General features: G+C 45.6%; 1 protein-coding gene across 3 annotated transcripts in view; it reads left to right on the top strand.

The window, feature by feature from the left end:
• Positions 1–21,694, top strand: part of rassf2a (Ras association domain family member 2a) — a 35,198-nt gene extending 13,504 nt beyond the window's left edge. For 2 of the 3 annotated variants that reach the window (XM_078428749.1, XM_078428750.1), the window contains exons 3-11: positions 3,471–3,546; positions 8,468–8,619; positions 9,137–9,231; positions 9,778–9,959; positions 15,392–15,493; positions 18,037–18,088; positions 18,882–19,003; positions 19,215–19,312; positions 19,434–21,694. In XM_078428749.1, coding sequence (XP_078284875.1) covers positions 3,471–3,546; positions 8,468–8,619; positions 9,137–9,231; positions 9,778–9,959; positions 15,392–15,493; positions 18,037–18,088; positions 18,882–19,003; positions 19,215–19,312; positions 19,434–19,503 — 949 coding nt within the window. In that variant the 3' untranslated portion in view covers positions 19,504–21,694. The remainder of the gene's footprint in view (positions 1–3,470; positions 3,547–8,467; positions 8,620–9,136; positions 9,232–9,777; positions 9,960–15,391; positions 15,494–18,036; positions 18,089–18,881; positions 19,004–19,214; positions 19,313–19,433) is intronic. The other variant, XM_078428752.1, reaches the window with a different exon arrangement.
• Positions 21,695–22,069: the final 375 nt, after the last annotated feature.

Raw genomic sequence — 22,069 nt, 5'->3', positions numbered from 1 at the left:
TTCTCATAATTTTCTGCACTCTTTCATTTTGATTTTCAAAATGATAGCAATATTGGTTAAGGACTTTGTTTTGGAAAATTTAATTTTAACAGGTGAGATTGCCCTTGCAGGCTTCCGACAGGCATGCTCTTGGTTAACAACTTTAGACTTTACTTTAGATGCAGCACAGAAACGGGCCCTTCAGCCCACCGAGTCCATACCCAGCAGTGATCCCTGTACACTAGCACTTTCATACATACTCGGGGCAACTTACAATCTTACTGAAGCCAATTAACCTACGAACATGCACGTCTTTGGAGTGTGAGAGGAAACCGGAACAGCCAGAGAAAACCCACGCGGTCACGGGGAGAACGTGCAAACTCCGTACAGAGAGCACCTGTATTCGGGATCGAACCTGGGTCTCTGGCGCTGTAGGTTGGAGCTCGGACCGTGTGGAGTGTGACCTCTCCCAGGCCGTGAACACTGAGGCAGAGGGGAGCAGCTGCCTCTAGCTGAGGGGGCCTTTTGTTTAATTATAACCGGGTTACTGTCATTGTTCAAGCTTCTCTGCTCTGGGACTCGTTTTCCGTCACAGTGCGGAGCAGTTCCTCAAAGCAGAGTTTGCAGTTCCCCTTTTCATTCTGAGCTCACAGTGGCGTCTGTAATCACAGGCCTATGCTTTTGAACCATGAGCTCCGTGTGACAAGCCTTTCAAAAGTACAGACTGAAAACTGATCGAGCAACTCCATAGGCTGCCCTTTGTCTGGTCCCTGACTCCATGGCAACAGCTGACATCAAAGACTTGTCCGTTTCTTCTCTAACAAATTCTTGAAGCCACAGACCATTTGATATTCATGCCTTGTAATCCTGACCTTTTTTTTGCATACCCATTTTTCATCGCTGTACCACTGATGGCTTTAATGTTGGTCTCCAAGCTTTGAAACGGTCTCCAAAACCCATGCCAGCTTTCCTAATATTTCCTTAGTATCTGATTCTGCCCAATGTGAAATGTTTTTGATGCATTGTTGCTGTTTGAACTGTGACTTGTGCGTGGAATTGTGGCGTAGAATAACACTCGCTGTGCGACAGGAACAAGTGGCGTGAATGGGTGCAGTGGAGCCCTGGCAATTGGTGGCTTTGCTGTGCCCGGAAGCCCACAACTGTTTGTATAAGACAATAACTGCAGATGCTGGTACAAATCGAAGGTATTGATTCACAAAATGCTGGAGTAACTCAGTGGGTCAGGCAGCATCTCGGGAGAGAAGGAATGGGTGGCGTTTCGGGTCGAGACCCTTCTTCAGACCGATGTCAGGGGGGCGGGACAAAGGAAGGATATAGGTGGAGACAGGAAGATAGAGGAAGATCTGGGAAGGAGGAGGGGAAGAGAGGGACAGAGGAACTATCTAAAGTGGGAGAAGTTGATGTTCATACCACTGGGCTGTAAGCTGCCCAGGTGAAATATGAGGTACTATTCCTCCAATTTCCAGTGGGCCTCACTGTGGCACTGGAGGAGGCCCATGACAGTAAGGTAGCTACTGTTTGTAGCTCAGCTGGAGCAGTAAAAAATATGTAGAAACAAAGAACTGCAGATGCTGGTTTGTGCCAAAGATAGACACAAAGTGTTGATGTAACTCAGCGGGTCAGGCAGCATATCTGGAGAAAAAAGATCCAGGGATGTTGCTGTTCCACCATCATCCCTGCTAGGGCCCCTTTCCAGTCAACTTTGGTCAGCTCTTTCCGTCCCCTTGCTCAGCTGCAATACCGACACATCCGATTTCCTCTTCTCCCTCTCAAATTACAGGTTAAATCTTGTATTGTGGTCACTACCTGGTAGTGGTTCCTTTACCTCGAGTTCCCTTGTCAAATCCGGTTAATTACACAGCACTACATTCAGAATTGCCTTTTCCCTAGTAGGCTCCACTACAAGCTGCTCAAATAAACCATCGTGGAGGCACTCTACAAATTCCCTTTCTTGGGGTCCAGTACCAACCTGATTTCCCCAGTCTACCCATGACCACTGTAGCATTGCCTCTCTTGCATGCCATCATCTGCAGCACTTTGTTACTGCCACCTATCACCTTCCCAACCTCTGTCACTATTTCCACGCATCCCTCCTATCAGCCCATCAACCCCTCCTCACCTGGGTCCATTTGCACCTCCCCTCACTATTTTTCACTGGCCATCTCACCTCTGTTTTTTCAGTCCACATCAAGGGTCAGGACCCAAAATGTTGACCATTCATTCCCCTCCACAAATGGTGCTCGCACATAGATCACTTCCTCCAGCTGGGATGGTTTTTGCTCTGGATGCATGTTCTGACCCAATACTTTACTATTCCAGAGATGCTGCCTGATCTGCTGAGTTACTCCTATTTTCTTGTTTTCAATGAGCTGGCATCGGGTATATAATTTGTTTGATCTTGCTGTATTAAAGGCACTACATGAATATATTGTGTTGTTGTCTGAGCTTGAACAAGACTGTCAACTCTGCAAGCTGAGTAATTGGATGCAGAAATCTTCTTGTTCCCCATTTGTCTGTTCCCTTCTCTCCAGTGATGCTGCCTGTCCCGCTGAGTTAATCCAGCATTTTGTATCTACCTGTCTGTTCACTTCTGCCGTCTCAGTTACGTTGTGCTTCACGTGGTTAGTGGTGAAGCTGGGATGAGTGCTGCTCCACTTTGGGATGTAAAAGACAAAAGAACGAGCAGTGTGGAATAAAGTTGGAGTGTTGCTGAGGTGATAGAGAAGTGAGGATATGAATAGTTTTGAAATTGGGGGGGGGGGAAATGTTGAAATCGAAGCATTTCCTAGACAGTATTTGGTGTCATCAGGAGACCCAGGGGGAAATGGGTCTGACACTGTGACAATCAAAGGGGTACATCTCCATTGATGCCGTCTCGATCCAAGCCTCTGGTTGTTTCAAAGTACTTTCCCAGCACTGAAGCTTCTTGTTATAATGTAATACATCACCCAAGTTTGGCAGAGCAAGCACTTGCATGGTAATTCAATAATGGCAAGCTTGATTTTTTAACTGTGGTGCTGACTGGACAAATATTAGCCAGGGCACCAGGGTGGACTCTAGACATGTTCCATGACAGTGTTACGATTTCATTTACTTCATCTGAGATGCTCACCAGGGCTACAACTTTGCTCCTCAGAGGCACCAGTGACGGTGTAGCACTCCCTCTGCTCTGCACAGTTAAAGCCTGGTCTCTGGAGAGTGACATTACTCTTGGATGGGAGGCTGGCACCTGCTGAGACCTCTGCCGTGAGACGGTGGTTGAGCCCAATGGTATGAACACTGAATTCTCCAACTTCTCCACCACCCCCCCCCCACCCACCCCCTTCTCTGTGCCCCACCAGGTATACATCCATTTCATGGTCTTCACTGACAGTCGTAATCACGGGGATATAACCACAAGATATGGGTCTGTAATTTTAAACCAAGGTTAATAAGCAAATAAGGCTAAGGTTGTTTCTTCTCATTCCTAGGAAGGAGCTCCTGTGCCACTTGAAGACGTACAACTATTACCATGAGGGACAGACAGCACAACTCCGTCACAGGGAGGTAAGCTCTCCTTCAGAAGGGTAAATGCGACGGTGTTGTCACCTTCTCCTAACAATGGTCTATTGCACATTTTCCTTCATCTGCATCTCATTTTATCTCTTGCACTTATCTCTGTAACACCCTCTCCCCTGACACTCAGTCTGAAGAAGGGTCTCAACCCGAAACGTCACCCATTCCTTCTATCCAGAGATGCTGCCTGTCCCGCTGAGTTACTCCAGCATTTAGTGTATCTTTAAATGCAAGGGTGGCTGAATTGATGACAGTGAAGTGAATCTTTGTGCTTCATTCATTTAGTTTAGAGATACTGCATGGAAAGAGACTCAATGGCACACCAGGTCTGTGCCCCACCCACTAACACGATCTTACACACGAGGGACAATTTACTATTTTACCAAGCCAATGAATCTTCAAACCTATGTCTTTGGAGTATGGGAAGAACCCAGAGCACGTGAAGAAGACCCACATAGGTTATGGGGAGAACGTACAAACTCAATAGACAATAGACAATCGGTACAGGGAATAGAAGGACATGGATCATGTAGACAATAGACAATAGGTGCAGGAGGAGGCCATTCGGCCCTTCGAGTCAGCACCACCATTCAATGTGATCATGGCTGATCATTCTGAATCAGTACCCCGTTCCTGCCTTCTCCCCATACCCCCTGACTCCGCTATCTAAGAGCTCTATCTAGCTCTCTCTTGAATGCATTCAGAGAATTGGCATCCACTGCCTTCTGAGGCAGAGAATTCCACAGATTCTCAACTCTCTGACTGAAAGTTTTTCCTCGTCTCAGTTCTAAATGGCCTACCCCTTATTCTTAAACTGTGGCCCCTTGTTCTGGACTTCCCCAACATTGGGAACATGTTTCCTGCCTCTAACGTGTCCAACCCCTTAATAATCTTATACGTTTCGATAAGATCTCCTCTCATCCTTCTAAATTCCAGTGTATACAAGCCTAGTCGCTCCAGTCTTTCAACATATGACAGTCCCGCCATTCCGGGAATTAACCTAGTAAATCTACGCTGCACGCCCTCAATAGCAAGAATAGCAATAGCAAGAACTCGGCACCCTTGGGATCGAACCCGGGTGTCTGGCGCTGTAAGGCAGAAACTCTACCACTGCACCACCATGCTGCTTACTTGGTACTGCTGACAAGGCCAATATTGTCACCCATTCTTAAATTCCCTTGAAGTTTTTGTTAGTCAAGGTCTTGAACATAGTCCTCCCAAGAGCAGCCTTACAAAGTGAGTGAGTGACTCATAACTGCCTCATTTGTTCAGGGGGAACTGCGCACATAGTGTGAATGGATATAGAACAGAAAATGGGCAAGCTGGGGGAAATGGGGGTGGGGTGGGGTGAGGGACGGTAATGAAACTTAATGCATATAAATGTGGTGTTACATTTTTTTCTTTGGGAAGCATAGAAGGGGTTGAAACTAGAGGGTTCGATTCCAAATGGAGGTACAAGAGAGATCTAGGGATATAGAGGAGACAAAAAGCTGCAGATGTTAGGATTTTGAACAAAACACGTGCTGGAGGAACTCGGTGGTTTAGGTAGCATCTGCAGAAATAATGGACAGATTATGTTTCTGTCATCTGTCCATTACCTCCACAGATGCTGCCTTGCCTGCTGAGTTCCTGAGCACTTTGGGTTTTGATTTTTTTTATAACCATTTTCAATAATCAATCTACATATGGAAAGTAGGTAAAAGAACACCTTGGCTTTGACAACAGTGGCAAAAGCAAGTAAGTCATGATCGTCCTTTATGAAATGCAGGTTTGGCTGCAACTAGGGTATTGTGCCCAGTTTGGTGCACCACACTTGAGGGAACATGGAGTCTAGGAGCAGGTTCAGAAATTATTTGTATTAAAAATATAAAATTTAATATTTGTATTAAAAAATATCTAGTGATGAACTAATGCAGAAATTGGGTTGTACTCCCTGCAAAGCAATGTTGTTGGGCATCTTAGAGGGTATTTAAAGGGTCGAGGGTTTAAATCTGAGTGCATCCCGAAACTGTTCTCAAAGGCGGAAGGGTCATGCACAAGAAGGCATCGAATGAATGTGATTTGCAAAAGTGAGAGGATGTTTTTTTGCAGTGAGTGGTCACTATTGTGACTTAACTGACATGGGATGCCACACTGACCCATCCACCGGTTTCAAGTTAGCCATGGAAAAGAACTGGGTGTATGTTGGAAAGCAATATTGTAGAACTGTGGCGAGGATGCAGGCCAAACTGGTGGATTCTTTCATTGAGCTGGCATGGATTCGATGGGATGCATGACCTCCTTCAGTGTTAAGTAAGGATCCAAGGAAAGGGTTACAGAGCATGGCCAATTAATTGATGAACTGAGCAAAAAAAAAAGCCTTCCTGTTAACTGTGCTGCTGCCACACATTGTGTACATTTGTGGTGGTTTCTATTTTAAACTTGTGCTGCCTGTGGTGAAAAGCGGAACAAGCAGTTTCAAGCCACTGACGACTTTGCCCAAACTTCTCTGATCCGTACTGCCTCGCCCACTGTGGGTACAAACCAGGCCACCAACTCTCCCATCCTGGGCAGTCTCTCTGGCACCAGTATCAGATTCCCCCTCTATCCCCTCACCCCCTTCCCAAATTACTACCTTTGATGGTGACTTTAGCAATTCAATTCAGCAGCACAGTGGCTCAGCGGTAGAGCTGCTGCCTCACAGCACCGGAGACCCGGGTTTGATCATGGCCGCAACTGCTGCCTGTGTGGAGTTTGCACATTCTTCCTGTGACTGCATGGGTTTTCTCTGGGTGCTCCAGTTTCCTCCTACATCTTAAAGACGTACAGGTTAAAAAGGGAGGGAGAGAGAAAACGGGGAATTATAGACCAGTTAGCCTAACATCGGTAGTGGGGAAAATGCTAGAGTCAGTTATTAAAGATGTGATAGCATCACATTTGGAAAGTGGTGAAATCATCGGACAAAGTCAGCATGGATTTACCAAAGGCAAATCATGTCTGACGAATCTTATAGAATTTTTCGAGGATGTAACTAGTAGAGTGGATAAGGGAGAACCAGTCGATGTGTTATATCTGGACTTTCAGAAGGCCTTCGACAAGGTCCCACATAGGAGATTGGTGTACAAACTTAAAGCACACGGTATTGAGGGTTCAGTTTTGAGGTGGATAGAAAATTGGTTGGCGGACAGGAAGCAAAGAGTAGGAATAAACGGGTCCTTTTCGGAATGGCAGGCAGTGACTAGTGGGGTACCGCAAGGCTCAGTGCTGGGACCCCAGTTATTTACAGTGTATATTAATGATTTGGACGAGGGAATTGAATGCAACATCTCTAAGTTTGCGGATGACACGAAGCTGGGTGGCAGTGTTAGCTGCGAGGAGGATGCTAGGAGGCTGCAGAGTGACTTGGATAGATTAGGCGAGTGGGCAAATGCATGGCAGATGCAATATAATGTGGATAAATGTGAGGTTATCCACTTTGGAGGCAAGAACAGGAAAGCAGAGTATTACGTGAATGGTGACCGATTGGGAGAAGGGGAGATACAACGTGACCTGGGTGTCATGGTGCACCAGTCATTGAAAGCAAGCATGCAGGTGCAGCAGGCAGTGAAGAAAGCGAATGGTATGTTGGCATTCATAGCAAGAGGATTTGAGTTTAGGAGCAGGGAGGTTCTGCTGCAGTTGTGCAGGGCCTTGGTGAGACCGCACCTGGAGTATTGTGTGCAGTTTTGGTCTCCTAACCTGAGGAAAGACGTTCTTGCCTTAGAGGGAGTACAGAGAAGGTTCACCCGATTAATCCCTGGGATGGCGGGACTTGCATATGAGGAAAGACTGGATAGACTGGGCTTGTACTCGCTGGAATTTAGAAGACTGAGGGGGGATCTTATAGAAACATATAAAATTCTTAAGGGGTTGGAGAGGCTAGATGCGGGAAGATTGTTCCCGATGTTGGGGGAGTCCAGAACCAGGGGTCACAGCTTAAGGATAAGGGGGAAGTCTTTTGGGACCGAGATGAGAAAACATTTCATCACACAGAGTGGTGAGTCTGTGGAATTCTCTGCCACAGAAGGTAGTTGAGGCCAGTTCATTGGCTATATTTAACAGGGAGTTAGATGTGGCCCTTTTTGCTAAAGGGATCAGGGGGTATGGAGAGAAGGCAGGTACAGGCTACTGAGCTGGATGATCAGCCATGATCATATTGAATGGCGGTGCAGGCTCGAAGGGCCGAATGGCCTACTCCTGCACCTATTTTCTATGTTTCCATGTTTGTAGGTTGATTGGCCTCTAAATTGCCTTTGCCGTGTAGGGAGTAGATGAGAAAGTGGGATAACATAGAACTAGTGTGAATAGGTGATGGGTGGTCAGTGTGGACATAGTGGGCCAAAGGGTGTGTTTTCACACTATTTCTAACCTCCATCTCTGCATTGAATTGAGAAAACTGAGACACAATCTCTTGTTCTTGCAGAATCTTCCAGGGGCTTGTTGGAGTTGATGTGGAGACAGTGTGTCAACACAAGTCTCGTGCCTTCTTCCTGTAACCTTCAGCATCCTTGCCAATCATGAACCTATCAATCTCTGCTTTAAAAATACCCAATGACTTGGCCTCCACCACCATCTGTAGCAATGAATTCCACAGATTCACCACCCTCTGGCAAAATAAATTCCTCCTCTCCATTCTAAAGGTGTTCTTTTATTCTGACGCTGTTCCCACTGGTACTGGACTGTTCCACTTCTGGAAACGTCCTCTCCATATCCACTCTATCCAGTCCTTTCATTATTTGGTAATTTTAAATGGGATCCCCCCTCTCCCTCATCCTAAACTCCAGTGAGTACAGGTCTAGAGCCATCAAATGCACCTGTCAATCCAGTTGGGACAGGGTTCATTCTCATAAACTGAGGATTCTGGAGACGATGAATATGTGCTCTTCACCTTCAGGAGGAGGAGGAGCTGATCATTGAGGGTCTCCTGAACATCTCGTGGGGACTGCGGAGGCCAATCCGGTTACAGATGCAGGACAACAACGAGCGAATCCGGCCGCCACCCTCTTCAACCTCCTGGCACTCTGGGTGCAGCGTGGAGACTCAGAGGTAGGTGTGCAGCACGGTGCACAGAGGTGGAGTTACTGCCCCACAGAGCCAGAGACCTGGGTTCAATCCTGATTACGGGTGCTATCTGTACGCAGTTTATACATTCTCCCCGGGACCGTGTGGGTTTTCTCCGGCTTCTTGGGTTTCGTCCCGCACTCCAAAGACGTACAAGCTTGTACGTCAATTGGCTTCTGTAAATTGTCCTAAGTGTGTAGGATAGTGCTCGTGTACAATTTGATCGCTGGTCAACGTGGGCTCGTTGAGCCAAATGGCCTGTTTTCACACTATCAATAAAGGGGGGGGTGAGTCTGTTCCTTTCTGTTCCTGGAAGGGCAGTAACAGAAGGGGCTTGGGGACTCGGGGAGGGGGGGGGGTGCGGGCAGGGGAGGTAAGGGGCACTTGTTGGAAGTAACATCTGTTTCTCGCTGTGGGATCAGTTTTGTGGTTAATTGAACTCCAGATCCTGGCCGACTGTTTGAATTGTTGATTTCTTTCTCTTTGCTTTCCTCTCCCTTAGGCCATCTAAATTGACATGGGTGCTGCCAGATATCAAGGTGGAGGAGTCGGAGAGCCCACCTGAGACCAGTGGTTCTACTGAACCTGATAATGCTAGTAAGTCTGCTCGCAATGCGGTGGATGTATTGGGTCAACTTGCCATTCAGACCCGGACTCCATGAGTGATCATGTGATAGGAGCAGAATTAGGCCATTTGGCCCATTAAGTCTACTCTGCCATTGAATCATGGCTGATCTATTCCTCCCTCCTAACCCCACTCTCCTGCCTTACCCCATAACGTCTGACACCCATGATGTCCCTGCTGTTTAATTTGGTTCCTGCAGTTTAATTTGGTTTAGAGATGCAGCATGGAAATGAGCCTTTCAACCCACCAAGTCCACACCGACCATTGATCACCCATTTACACTTGTTCCATGTTATCCCCCTATCCGATCCACTCCCTCCACACTGGTGGTAATTTAACCTACCAACCCATCCGGGCCAGTGGAAGGAGGTGTTTCCATACTGAATCTCAATGGTGAGATGGTGGCCAAAACTCAACTCAATACTCTAAATGTGGCCTCACATTTATGTTGTATAACTGCAACATGACCTCACAACTTCTACACTCTGACTGATGAAAACGCTCTGGGGCACTGAAAGCCTCCTCTGTTGCTTCACCAGATGTGCAAGACAGCGGCTCCAGTGACCAGTGCAGCTCGCAGCTAATGCGGACAAAGAGCGACGCTGGCGTCCTCAGGAGGGACAAGTTACGGACGCCGGGTGACCAGCGGAGGATCAGACGCCACCGGTTCTCCATCAACGGCCACTTCTACAACCACAAGGTAACGGCGCTGCTCCCTGCAGTGTTCCAGCTGTCTCCCATTGCCAGTGTTCACTGAGCAAGGGGCCATCTGAAACTGAGCTGCCTCTTGGCTTAAGGTGCCTCTGGTGGAATACGTTCTTGGAACCTTTAGCCCGTCTGCAAATAACATCCTTCGGAGAAAGTCTTTGACCTGATACGTTAACTTTTTTTCTGCAGGTGCTGTGTTGCAATGATTTTCTGTTTGTATTTGCTTTCTTTTTAAAACCTTGTCTGTTTCATTACACAGATTTATTTATTTTTGGCCCTTATTGTGGTGTCCTGCAAATTAATCTGCAGATCTTGGAGATTACAGCACGGTCTCTCCAGCTCAGTTACTGGGCTGCCTTGATGGCGGAAGAATTCGATGTGCCGAATGTGTTAGAAGTTTGAAGTGTCTCCAGAGATGCTACCTGACCTGCTGAGTTCCTCCAGCACATGGATATGCTCAAGATTCCAACATCTGCAATTCCTTGCGACTCCAAATTAAAATTGTGCCTGGGCACTTGTTACACTCACTGTTCCATGAAGAAAGTTGATCTGGAGTGATGTACTTTCATGCTGATGTCGGAACAGGATGAGGCAATCTGACCCTCCAGCTAGCTCTTCCAGGAATGCTCTAACTTTCACCCCATATCAACTGACAACTTTGGACTGGTGTTGACAATAAAACTACCATGGAATAAGATGTTTTGGCTCGAGATGGGGAATTGCGAATCAAAGGCCAGAGTAGGGGAATAAAGAACCAGAGGACATAGATGTGAGGTGTGGGTGGGGGGAATATTCCATAGGAGCGGAGTTTGTACGTTCTCCCTGTGACCTGTGTGGGTTTTCTCCGAGATCTTCGGTTTCCTCCCACTCTCCAAAGACGTACAGGTATGTAGGTTAATTGGCTGGGCAAAATGTTTTTTAAAAAAAAGTAAAAAAATTGTCCCTAGTGTGTGTAGGATAGTGTTAATGTGCGGGGATCGCTGGGCTGCGCGGACCCGGTGGGCCGAAGGGCCTGTTTCCGCGCTAAATCTCTAAAACCCGAGGGGCAACATTTTCACACAAAGGGTGTTGGGTGTATGGAACGAGAGCCGGACAACGTAGTTGAGGGAGGTACAATCGCAACGTTTAAAACATTTAGACAGGTACTTGGATACCACAGGTTTAGAGGGATATGGGCCAAATGCAGGCAGGTGGGACTAGTGTAGATGGGACATGTTGGCTGGTGTGGGTAAGTTGGACCGAAGGGGCAGTTTTCACTTTGTTGTCTCTATAACTTGCTGTGGAAGAGTTCCACATTTCCACCACCCTCTGTTTCCTAACCACTTTTGTGAATATTTTGTTCTGCTGTGCTGCATTGTTCTGGTGCCAACCAATGGGGGAAATGCTTCCATCATTAGTCATTGGTATCAATTTATGAAGAACATGTGCTTCACCAGAGCGGTTAATCCTGGCAAGTGCTGCCACCCTCTGGGGGAAACCAGTACAACAGCTGTGCTTATGCAGCTGAAAGGCGTTGGAACTGGGTGAGAGACTGAGTTGTTTTTCACTTCAGACCCTTCTTGACCTGGAAAGTAATGTTGGGGAAAAGCATTGATCAAAAGGGATCAAGGGATATGGGAGAAAACGGGAATGAGGTACTGATTTTTGATGATTTCTCCAATTAAACACTTCATAGTTAAGGCATGCACTTCCTCTGAGTCCATCCTTGTCCCAGGCCAATTGAACCTGAGCTAAAGGGCTGTTCTCTGATCTGTGCCATCAAAAAATGAGACTGTCTGCTTTCACCTCTGTAACATTGTCCAACACTGGGCCTCAGTCCATGCGGAAACTATTACTTGTGACTATTATCCCTAGAGACACACTTAGTGTGCTGTGTGCTGAGCCCACTCCTCTATGCTCTGTACACACACGACTGCACTCCTATCCACCCCTCCAATTCTATCATCAAATTTGCAGACGACACAACTGTGGTCGGTCTGATCACTGGAGGGGATGAGTCTGCGTACAGAGACGAGGTCCGTGCTCCGTCCGGATGGTGCGAGGCAAATAATCTAGCACTAAACACTAGCAAGACAAAAGAAATAGTGCTGGACTTCAGGAAACAAAGAGCGGCTTCCACCCCACTTCATAAAAATGGGGAGGAAGTGGAGAGGGTCTCCACCTTCAAGTTTCTAGGGACCACCATCTCCCAGGACCTCACCTGGACTGCAAATACCAAGGCGGTAGTGAAAAAGTCACAGCAGAGACTGCATTTCCTAAGATTACTTCGGTAAAACAGACTGAAGGAGAATCTGCTGGTGACCTTCTACTGCTCCACCATTGAGAGCGTACTGGCATACTGCACCACTGTGTGGTATGCTGGCTGCTCGGCTGCAGACCAGAAGGCCCTCCAAAAGGTCATCAGGACAGCAGAGAAAATCATCGGCTGTCCACTACCCTCTCTGAAGAACATCACCAGCTCGCACTGTCTGAACAGGGCCAGAGTCATAATCAAGGACAGCACTCACCCGGGACACGAATTGTTTGTTCTCCTGCCCTCTGGGAGGCGCTATAGGAGCCTAAGGGCCAGGACAAATCGACTCAAGAACAGTTTCTTTCCCTGGGCAATAAGAACAGTGAACGGAAGCACATGATTCGGCTACTATCATTTTCAAAAAAGAAACTTTCTTTTAAGAATTTTTAAGTGTTTAACCCACTCATTATTTATTAGGATTTTAAATCGGTTTTTATATGATACTGGCATTTGTTGTGTTGGTTCGTATGTCTGTGCAATTGTCTCTGCACTGTCGCACTGTTATCAGTTGTAGCATTTCTAATTTCGTTGTACCTTGTGTACAATGACAATAAAGGCATATTATATTAGTGAAGCTGTGAGCACATGCACTACCCATGTTCTGAGATACGCTGCCCATCTCACAGACCACATTGTCCTAATCAACTTGCAGAATGTCTTTAACATTTAAATAAACTAAATTATTCCCCTGTTTGCAAATGCTTCCCACCCTTGCCTTCCTCATTGCTGCAAATTCCTCCAGCTCTGCAACTTCCAAGACCTTTGCAATCATTCATATCTGGCATCTCACCTGTGCTGCAATTTGATTGCCCTGCCGTTAACCCTTCGGCTGCTGAAGCTCAAACTGCTCGAATCCTGGATTACTCCAATCCTCCAACCCCTCCCTCTGATCAGGCTCTGCTCCGCAGTCCTTTCTGGCTGCCCATCAAGTTAGCTGCCACCACTGACTTGCAGCAGCAGTAACCCAGGATCAATCCCCTCCCTGCTCCTGCGTGGAGTTTGTGCGTGGTCCATGTCAAGTCAAGTCAATTTTATTTGTATAGCACATTTAAAAACAACCCACGTTGACCAAAGTGCTGTACATCAGTTCAGGTACTAAGAAATGAACATACAATGGCACACAAGCATAACAGCACATACACAAACAATTCACAGCGCCCCCTCAGAGGGCCTCAAACGCTAGGGAGTAGAAATAGGTTTTGAGCCTGGACTTAAAGGAGTCGATGGAGGGGGCCGTTCTTGTGACTATATGGGTTTCTCCAGAGCACTCTGGTTTTCTCCCATGTCTTGAAGACGTGTGGGTTAGTAGTTTAGCTTAAAGATAGTGTGGAAACTGGCCCTTTGGCCCATTGAGTGCGCTCTGACCAATGATCACCCATCCACTAGTCCTGTCCTGCACTCCAGGAACAATTTACAATTTACAGAAGCCAATTAACTTACAAACCTTCATGTCTTTGGCATGTGGGAAGAAACCACAGGGAATATTTAACGGTCAAGCAACATCAGCCATGATCACATTGAATGGCGATGCTGGCTCGAAGGGCCGAATGGCCTACTCCTGCACCTATTGTCTAATGTCTATCAAGTGAGAGAGGTCTGAAGAAGATTCTCGACCTAAAACATCACCCATTCCTTCTCTTCAGAAATGCTGCCGGTCCCGCTGAGTTACTCCAGCATTTTGTCTACTTTTGATTTAAACCAGCATCTGCAGTTCTTTCCTACACATTTATGGAGAGAAGCTGGAGAATGTTTTGAGTCTGAAATGTCATTGACTGAAATGTTGGCACAAAGTAGAATAATTTAGTGGGTCAGGCTGCACCTCTCCAGATACTTTCTCCAGGCTCGTTGAGTTACTCCAGTACCAGCACATTATAAACCAGGACCTGCAGTTCCTGGTTTCTGACCTGAAATGTTAAGTTTGCCTCTTCACAGATGCAGTCTGATCGGCTGAGTATTTCTGGCAACCTATTTCATTTCAGATTTCCGGCTTCTGCATTTTTTTTGCTTGTCAATATACAGTAACCGCTTGCTATTGTTTTAGTTTGAGATGTTGAAGGTTCTTCTGCATTGCTCTTGGGCAGACTATCTGACTGCATCGACATCATTCATGATGATTCCAGCAGGCTCATCTGTAACTGGGTGCTTTGTGGGGCAGCACAGCGGCAGAGTTGTTTTACTGCACCAGAGACCCAGGTTTGATCCTGACTACGGGTGCTGTCTTTGCAGAATTTGTACGTTCTCTCTGTGACCGCATGGGGTTTTCTCCAGGTGCCCTGGTTTCCTCCCACACGCAAGACGTAGCTTAATTGGCTTCTGTAAATTTATAAATTGTCCCTAGTGTATAGGATAGTGTGTGGGGATCAGACACATTGGCACAGACTCGGTGGGCCGAAGTTCACGTTGTATGTGTAAAGTGTGAAGTACTTGGACAGTATGTGATCGACCTTGAAGACTCCGGTCGCAGGGCCTGGACTTACCATCTCGGAGGCTTCGGCCTTGGGCCCTGCAGACCGCAACATCGGGAGCTCGCAGGTCCCTGGCTGGCGACTGGCTTTCGGGAGCTCCAGCTTCGACCGCCCCGAATCATGAGGTTCGATCAACCCGCTCGCAGGACCTTCATCGCCATGCGCGGCTCGGCCGCGGCACTTTCCATCGCCCGGTGGGGGCTTAGGACCTTCATCGGCCTGCTCGGCTCGGCCTGGGACTTTCCATCGCCCGGTGGGGGCTTCAAAAGTCGGGAGCCTCGATCGCCTCGAGGCAGCAGTTTGACTGCCTGACCACGGGAGAAGAATGAGGAGGAGATGAGACTTTTCTTTGCCTTCCGACACAGTGAGGGTGTGCCTGTAGCAATCACTGTGATGGTTGTTTGTGTTAAATTGTAACTGTGTGTCTTGTGTTCTTTATTGTTTACTGTCGGACCCTGACGTGAGAGGACGCTGGCGCTGTTTGTTCGCCGCTTCTCCGTCAGGACAAATCTTTTGTTTGACTGTTTTTATGTCTTGTTTGCTCTGTAAAGCGTCTTTGAGTTTCCTGAAAAGCGCTATATAAATTCAATGTATTATTATTATTATCTGCCAGCTGGATGTGTGTGTCTCCTTCACAAAGCCTCTTACGAAACTTTTATTTTGCAGACGTCTGTCTTCACCCCGGCCTTTGGCTCGATTACCAATGTCCGTGTCAACAGCGCCATGAGCACTGTTCAGGTGCTCCACCTCCTCCTCAACAAGTTTAAGGTAAGCTTGTTCATCAGGCTGGAAGCTGAGACTCTTTCTCGGTATTAGCAAGACCCGCTATTCTCTTTTGACTCCTGAAGCCATTGCTGGCTGTTTAACATCATCTGCCTCCATTCTCCACAAGCTCGTGTCTATTCCAAACCCCACTGCTTGTATCCAATCCCACTTGTTTTCTTAATTCTCCTAATTTCCTGGAGAGTGGGGAACAGACAAGCGATACAAGTATACTTCCCTTACAATTGTTACATAGAAACATAGAAACATAGAAAATAGGTGCAGGAGTAGGCCATTCGGCCCTTCGAGCCTGCACCGCCATTCAATATGATCATGGCTGATCATCCAGCTCAGTATCCTGTACCTGCCTTCTCTCCATACCCCCTGAACCCTTTAGCAAAAAGGGCCACATCTAACTCCCTCTTAAATATAGCCAATGAACTGGCCTCAACTACCTTCTGTGGCAGAGAATTCCACAGACTCACCACTCTGTGTGAAGAAATGTTTTCTCATCTCGGTCCTAAAAGACTTCCCCCTTATCCTTAAGCTGCGACCCCTGGTTCTGGAGTCCCCCAACATCGGGAACAATCTTCCCGCATCTAGCCTCTCCAACCCCTTAAGAATTTTATATGTTTCTATAAGATCCCCCCTCAGTCTTCTAAATTCCAGCGAGTACAAGCCCAGTCTATCCAGTCTTTCCTCGTATGTAAGTCCCGCCATCCCAGGGATCAATCTGGTGAACCTTCTCTGTACTCCCTCTAAGGCAAGAACGTCTTTCCTCGGGTGAGGAGACCAAAACTGCACACAATACTCCAGGTGCGGTCTCACCAAGGCCCTGTACAACTGCAGCAGAACCTCCCTGCTCCTAAACTCAAATCCTCTTGCTATGAATGCCAACATACCATTTGCTTTCTTCACTGCCTGCTGCACCTGCATGCTTGCTTTCAATGACTGGTGCACCATGACACCCAGGTCACGTTGCATCTCCCCTTCTCCCAATCGGTCACCATTCAGGTAATACTCTGCTTTCCTGTTCTTGCCGCCAAAGATTGATTGATAACACTACAATTGTCCATGCATAGACTGCAGACCAAGTGTTGATAAATGGGATCAGCATTAGAAAGTTTATGGTATGTTGAGCATGGATATATCGGGCAAAGGTGTGCTATATGACTCCCAGACATGATTACTTCAGTTCAGTTTATTGTCACGTGTACTGAGGTACAGTAAAAAGCTTTTTGTCGCATGCTAACCAGCTGGTGGAAACACAATACATGATTACAATCTATCTATTTACAGTGTATAGATACATGATGAGGGAATGACATTTAGTGGAAGGTAAAGCCAGCAAAGTCCGTCAAGGATAGTCTGAGGGTTATCAAAGAGGTAAACAGTAGTTCAGCACTGCTCTCTGGTTGTGGTAGGATGATTCACTCCTAAATGGCCACCTTTTTGGTTTGAAACCCTGGTCCTCAGCTAGGGAAATATCTTTACTGCACATGGCCTATTGATCCTTTGGTTTTGTAACTTTCACTTCAATCTTTCTCATTATTTTGAAACCTGGAGAATACAGGCATCTGTTCTCCTCCATGACAAGCCTACAGGCCAGGAGCCAGTTTGGTCAATCTTCAATGCACTCGAGACACAAGGTAGTCCTTTGAGGAATATATGAAGATGGTGAAGTACTTCCACTGTCAAGGGGATCTACAGGAAATGCTGCCTCAAGGAGGCAGCTAATATTGTGTAAGACCTACATCACCATGGCCACGCTCTCTTCTCACGACCACCATCAGAACAAAGATGGAAGAGTCTGAGAACTGCTATCTCCAGAAGATTAACTTCTTTCAATGAAACCAACAATGGTTCCTAAAATACCATGTGCAACCTTATCTCATCACCAAACCACTACGGACTTTGAACTACTTTAGTTGCTCCACATTCTTTGGTTTTTGCACTATCATAGTCTAGATTACTAGAATAACTAATCATTTAATGTATTTATTTTGGTGTTGTTGCATCTAATGTGCCTGTGATTAGAACAGGTGTCAAGGGTTATTGGGGGAAGGCAGGAAAATATGATTAGGAGGCAGAGATTAGCCATGATTGAATGGCGGTATAGACTCTATGCCGAATCGTCTAATTCTACTCGCATCACTGAAGTCTCACCTGTTCAACACTGCCTTCAATCACTGACCGTCACCTCACCTTTTTCCTTTTCTGTTCGTTTACTTATTTATCTATTTATTTTATTTTCTATGTTTTAGTAAATCCTGTAAAGCGTCTTTGAGTGTTTAGAAAAGCGCTATATAAATGTAATGCATTATTATTATTATTATTACTCCTATAACTTGAGAACTTGTGAAGCTACAGTCATTGTTCTGCTTCATATCCATTGCATATGACCAAAAACACTCTTGCCTCTTTTTTTAAGTAAGGAAATAAAAACTGCTCCAGTTAGTCTTGTAGACCCTCTGCAAATGCAAATCTTTGTGAATGTGTCAAAGAAAATTATTTTGGTTGGAACCAACAGTCTCTCTATTCGTTTCCAGATTGAAAACAGCTCTGATGAGTTTGCACTTTATGTCGTTCATACCAGTGGAGGTGAGTTGGTGGCTGATGTTTGTGCAGTCTGAACAGATGATTTTTAATAGCACAAGTATTTATGCTAGTAAACAAGTTCCCAGATCATGAAGTGGTGGTTATTGTATAAAATGAGCTTTCAGTCGAGAGTGGTGCAGCTGGAAGAACCGCTGCCTCTTAGTGCAAAAACAACCCAGCATTCGATCCTGCCATTGGGTACTATCTATGTGACGTTTGCACGTTATCCCTGTGAATGTTTGAGTTTCCTCCAGGTTTCCCCCCACATCCTAAAGACCTGGTTTGTGGGTTAATTGGCCTCTGTAAATTGCCCCTAGTGTGTAGAGAATGGATAGACAAGTGGGATAACATAGGACTAGCATGAACAGGTGATCAATGGTTGGTGAGGTCTTGATGGGCCAAGAGGCCTATTTCCATGCCATATCTCTAAACTAAACTAAAGGAGGTAGTCGTGGCAGGTACGAGAAAACCTAATTTAAAAGACACTTCGACGGGTACATGGATAGGAAAAGTTTAGAGGGATATGGTCCCATTGACAAATGGGACCATCTTAGATGGGGTTCTGGGATACAGCTGCCCATTCTTCCTGGGTGTATTATTGAAAGAGGAACCATTGGTAGCTTTAAAGCATTGTAAATAGAATATATTGTTTTGATGGCAGAAGGAATGCCAAAAAATGTATCGATTGACTTGTACTTCCATTATATATTTTTATGACTATATTTAATTATTTTTGAGGGGGAGAAAAAATCTCAAAGCCTCAGTCATTTTTCTACATTGTCTTTTCATTTTGCAGAGAGAACAAAATTGAAGGATTCGGACTATCCCCTCATTGTCCGCATTCTTCAGGGGCCGTGCGAGGCGATAGCCAAAATCTTTCTGATGGAGAAGGACCTGGGTGAAGAGGTCACGTATGATGTATGTCCATAACTTCATGTTTCTTCAACAACCTAAACTGTAATTTTTGAGCTCGAGGGGGCCCCCTGGAGTTGAACATGTGCCTGTACCTCGGCTATCCCATTGTGAAAGCTGGTTAAGCGGACGAGTGGTATTGCCACTGATGTCTTGGGAATATTGTTAATTCAATGGAAAGGGTTTTAAGTTTTTCCTCGTCTCCACTCTCATTCAGGTTGCTCAGTACATCAAGTTTGAAATGCCAGTTCTTCAAAGCTTTATCGTAAAGTTGAAAGAAGAGGAAGATCGCGAAGTAAAAAAGCTAACACGCAAGTGAGTTCCATGCAGGTTTTCTGCCATTCTATTAATCGAACGTTGCCTCTGCACCAGGGAATCTTTCTGTCGACACTGCCTTTGAACAAGATGGAGACTAAGATGTTTTTTTGTTTTACAGATACTCGGTGTTGCGAGCCGTCATTGAGACGCGTGTACAGGAGCTGACGGAGTCCTGGGCACAGATGTGAGATTTGTTCTAGCCGATGGAATGACTGACAAAGTAGCTTTGGGCCAATGTTCATTGCTATTGGCACCTGGGTGTTCACACGGCGACTATGCCCACTCTCAAATGAGGTATTCGTGCACCATTCACAGCCTCCCATGCAGCAATATAATGTGCAAGGGCTCCAGAATAACATTGCTAACCCTCTCAGATTACCCTGGACTCTGCAGAAATTGGATCGACAACCTTCAGGACACTTCTGAGTGAAACTCGGGAGGAGAAAAACATTTCAAATCTTTTTCCATTTTCCTCAACACATTTTTGTTTCTTAGTTGGAGAAATATAGAAGCTGTGGGCAGACAAGAAAAGACTGAAGACCATTAGATAAATAGAGAAAAAAAACTGCTTGTTTCAAATGGTGAGATGGGAGATCTAATGGTGGACATATCGAGGAACCAAATGGTGGCATGAAGAGGGTGGGATAATTTGGTCTTCAGCTCTCCCTCTCAGTGATGGAACCTCCAAAGAGACATCTCAATCGTTGCTGGCAACTCTAGTTCTGAAACTTCCCAAGATTGTCCTCCAACAAATTATGAGTTTACTTTTAATAATTAAGGGCAGGCGAGATGCCTGGGAATCTCTGGAACACCACCATTTGCGAATCCCTGTTACGAAAGCAAAATGTTTTATTGAAATGGAAGCACAAGTAAGATTGGAGAATTCTTTACAGCAACAACACCTTGTGGTGACAGAATGCTCTTGGTTTTACATTTGAAATTTGTAAGTTGTAACTATTGATGAAAAAAATCTAGTTGATCTGTGCCCTTCCTGCTCTTTTCATTCTTTATCGTTAAATATTGTCCAGTTGACCTTTGCTTCCACACCCCTGGGTCATAAGGCTTGTCCCACACCAGATATCAGATGGTGGTGTCATTTAGATGAGGTCATTCTCTCTCTTTCTCTCGGGTAAATTCCATGGTTGTGAAAAGCATGGGAGCTCTATTGTGTCCCGGGTTAGTCTTTATCCCTTGCTCAAGGTCACCAACATTATCTGGTCATTATTGCATTGTTGGTAGGAGCTTGAGTTCAGTTAGCTGCTGTATTTCCACCAAGTCCAAAGGCTTTGGGTCTTGTAACAAATCATTAAGTTTGCATATTTTCTCTCTCTTGTACATGAGCGTTTGTTTTTCTCATTTGTGGCAATGTAAAATAGTTACCTAAGACGGGCTTGCTTCTCCCAATAACTTGTACACTACCTTCTTTACCACTCATTCAAATTATTATAGGAGCAGAGATAGATTTAATGGATGACAGCCCTGTTCAGTACCACTGGCTCTCAGTGCCATGAATAATAGAGGGTAAACAGGTTTTCACCAATGATATGAGTGTTAAGATATTGTCCATTTCCTGTCTTCATATAAAAAGCACACAACGTTTCATTCGTAATATAATTGCACTTTTGATGTATGTGATCCAGTGTTGGACTTGCGATGGAGAAATCTGATTACAAACAAATGTTCTTGAAATATTCGAGTCTGAACTGATCACAATTAGCCAGAAACTGATTTGCAAAAACAAAATGGTTGCAAATAGTCGGGGGGGGTTTCCCCCTTTCTTTAGGCATGGGTTTTTCTTTTTGTTTTTTGCAAGGTTTATTCAGGCTCGTGTTTTAGTTCATTAACAAAGCAGTATGATTCTGCAGAATGTGACTGTGGTAAATTTGTGGAACAGTTGTATTATCAGGGTGTGGATTCACAAGGCAAACACTGAGTCTTGCCATTGATGATTCCGGAAAGCAGAGATGTAAACGGCCAAAGTTTCTCCTGAGGTGAAGGGAGTTTGTACCACTGGTTCAGTGGGGAAAAAAGGTGTCAAGCTAAAGTCCCAGTTGGATACATAAAGCTTGCAGACTGCTGGCTTTTTGCTATTCCTGTTTCTGAAGTTGCTGTAGTTGCACTTCATTGTGTTCCTTCATTGATGTGTTCCTTGAAGTGGTATCATGTTTAATCCTGCGTGAACAAATTAATTGGCCATTTGCCCTGGACTTGGTGCTGACTCCATCCCAGGGCAGTGATTCTACTCAAGTTGAAATGGTGCTTAAAAAATAATAAAATCTATTTTTCTGTCTTGCGCTTCCACACACTTCAGTAGCTAAAACCTGTGGAGCTATTTTTAAAAGGATGCAGCTGAATAAAGTCTTCATGAATTAACATTAATTAATGTGACTCTGACTTCTTTGTGATGGGATGGGGTTTGGTCATGAACCAACTTGGGTTTGGATTGAAATGCCTGAAAATAGAACAGTACAGCACAGGAACAGGCCCTTCGGCCCACAATTTGTTTTCACCGAACATTATGATTACTGAACTGATCTCATCTGCCTGCGTGTGATTCCATGTCCTTCCTGTACTTCCATGTCCCTATCTAAAAATCTCTTAAATGCCATTATTGTATCTGCCTCAACCACCCTTTGCTTATAATTTTCAAAATCTTGCTCTGCACATCTCCATTAAACAGTCCCCCCCTCCCCCCCCCCCCTCTCACCTATTGAGATATGTCCTCTGGTATTGGATATTTCCACTCTGGGGATT

The sequence above is a fragment of the Rhinoraja longicauda genome, chromosome 36 (assembly GCF_053455715.1).
Source record: "Rhinoraja longicauda isolate Sanriku21f chromosome 36, sRhiLon1.1, whole genome shotgun sequence".
NCBI classification, from domain to species: domain Eukaryota; kingdom Metazoa; phylum Chordata; class Chondrichthyes; order Rajiformes; family Arhynchobatidae; genus Rhinoraja; species Rhinoraja longicauda.
Note: the sequence above shows the minus strand (reverse complement) of the source record. Positions and strands in the feature narration are given on the sequence as shown.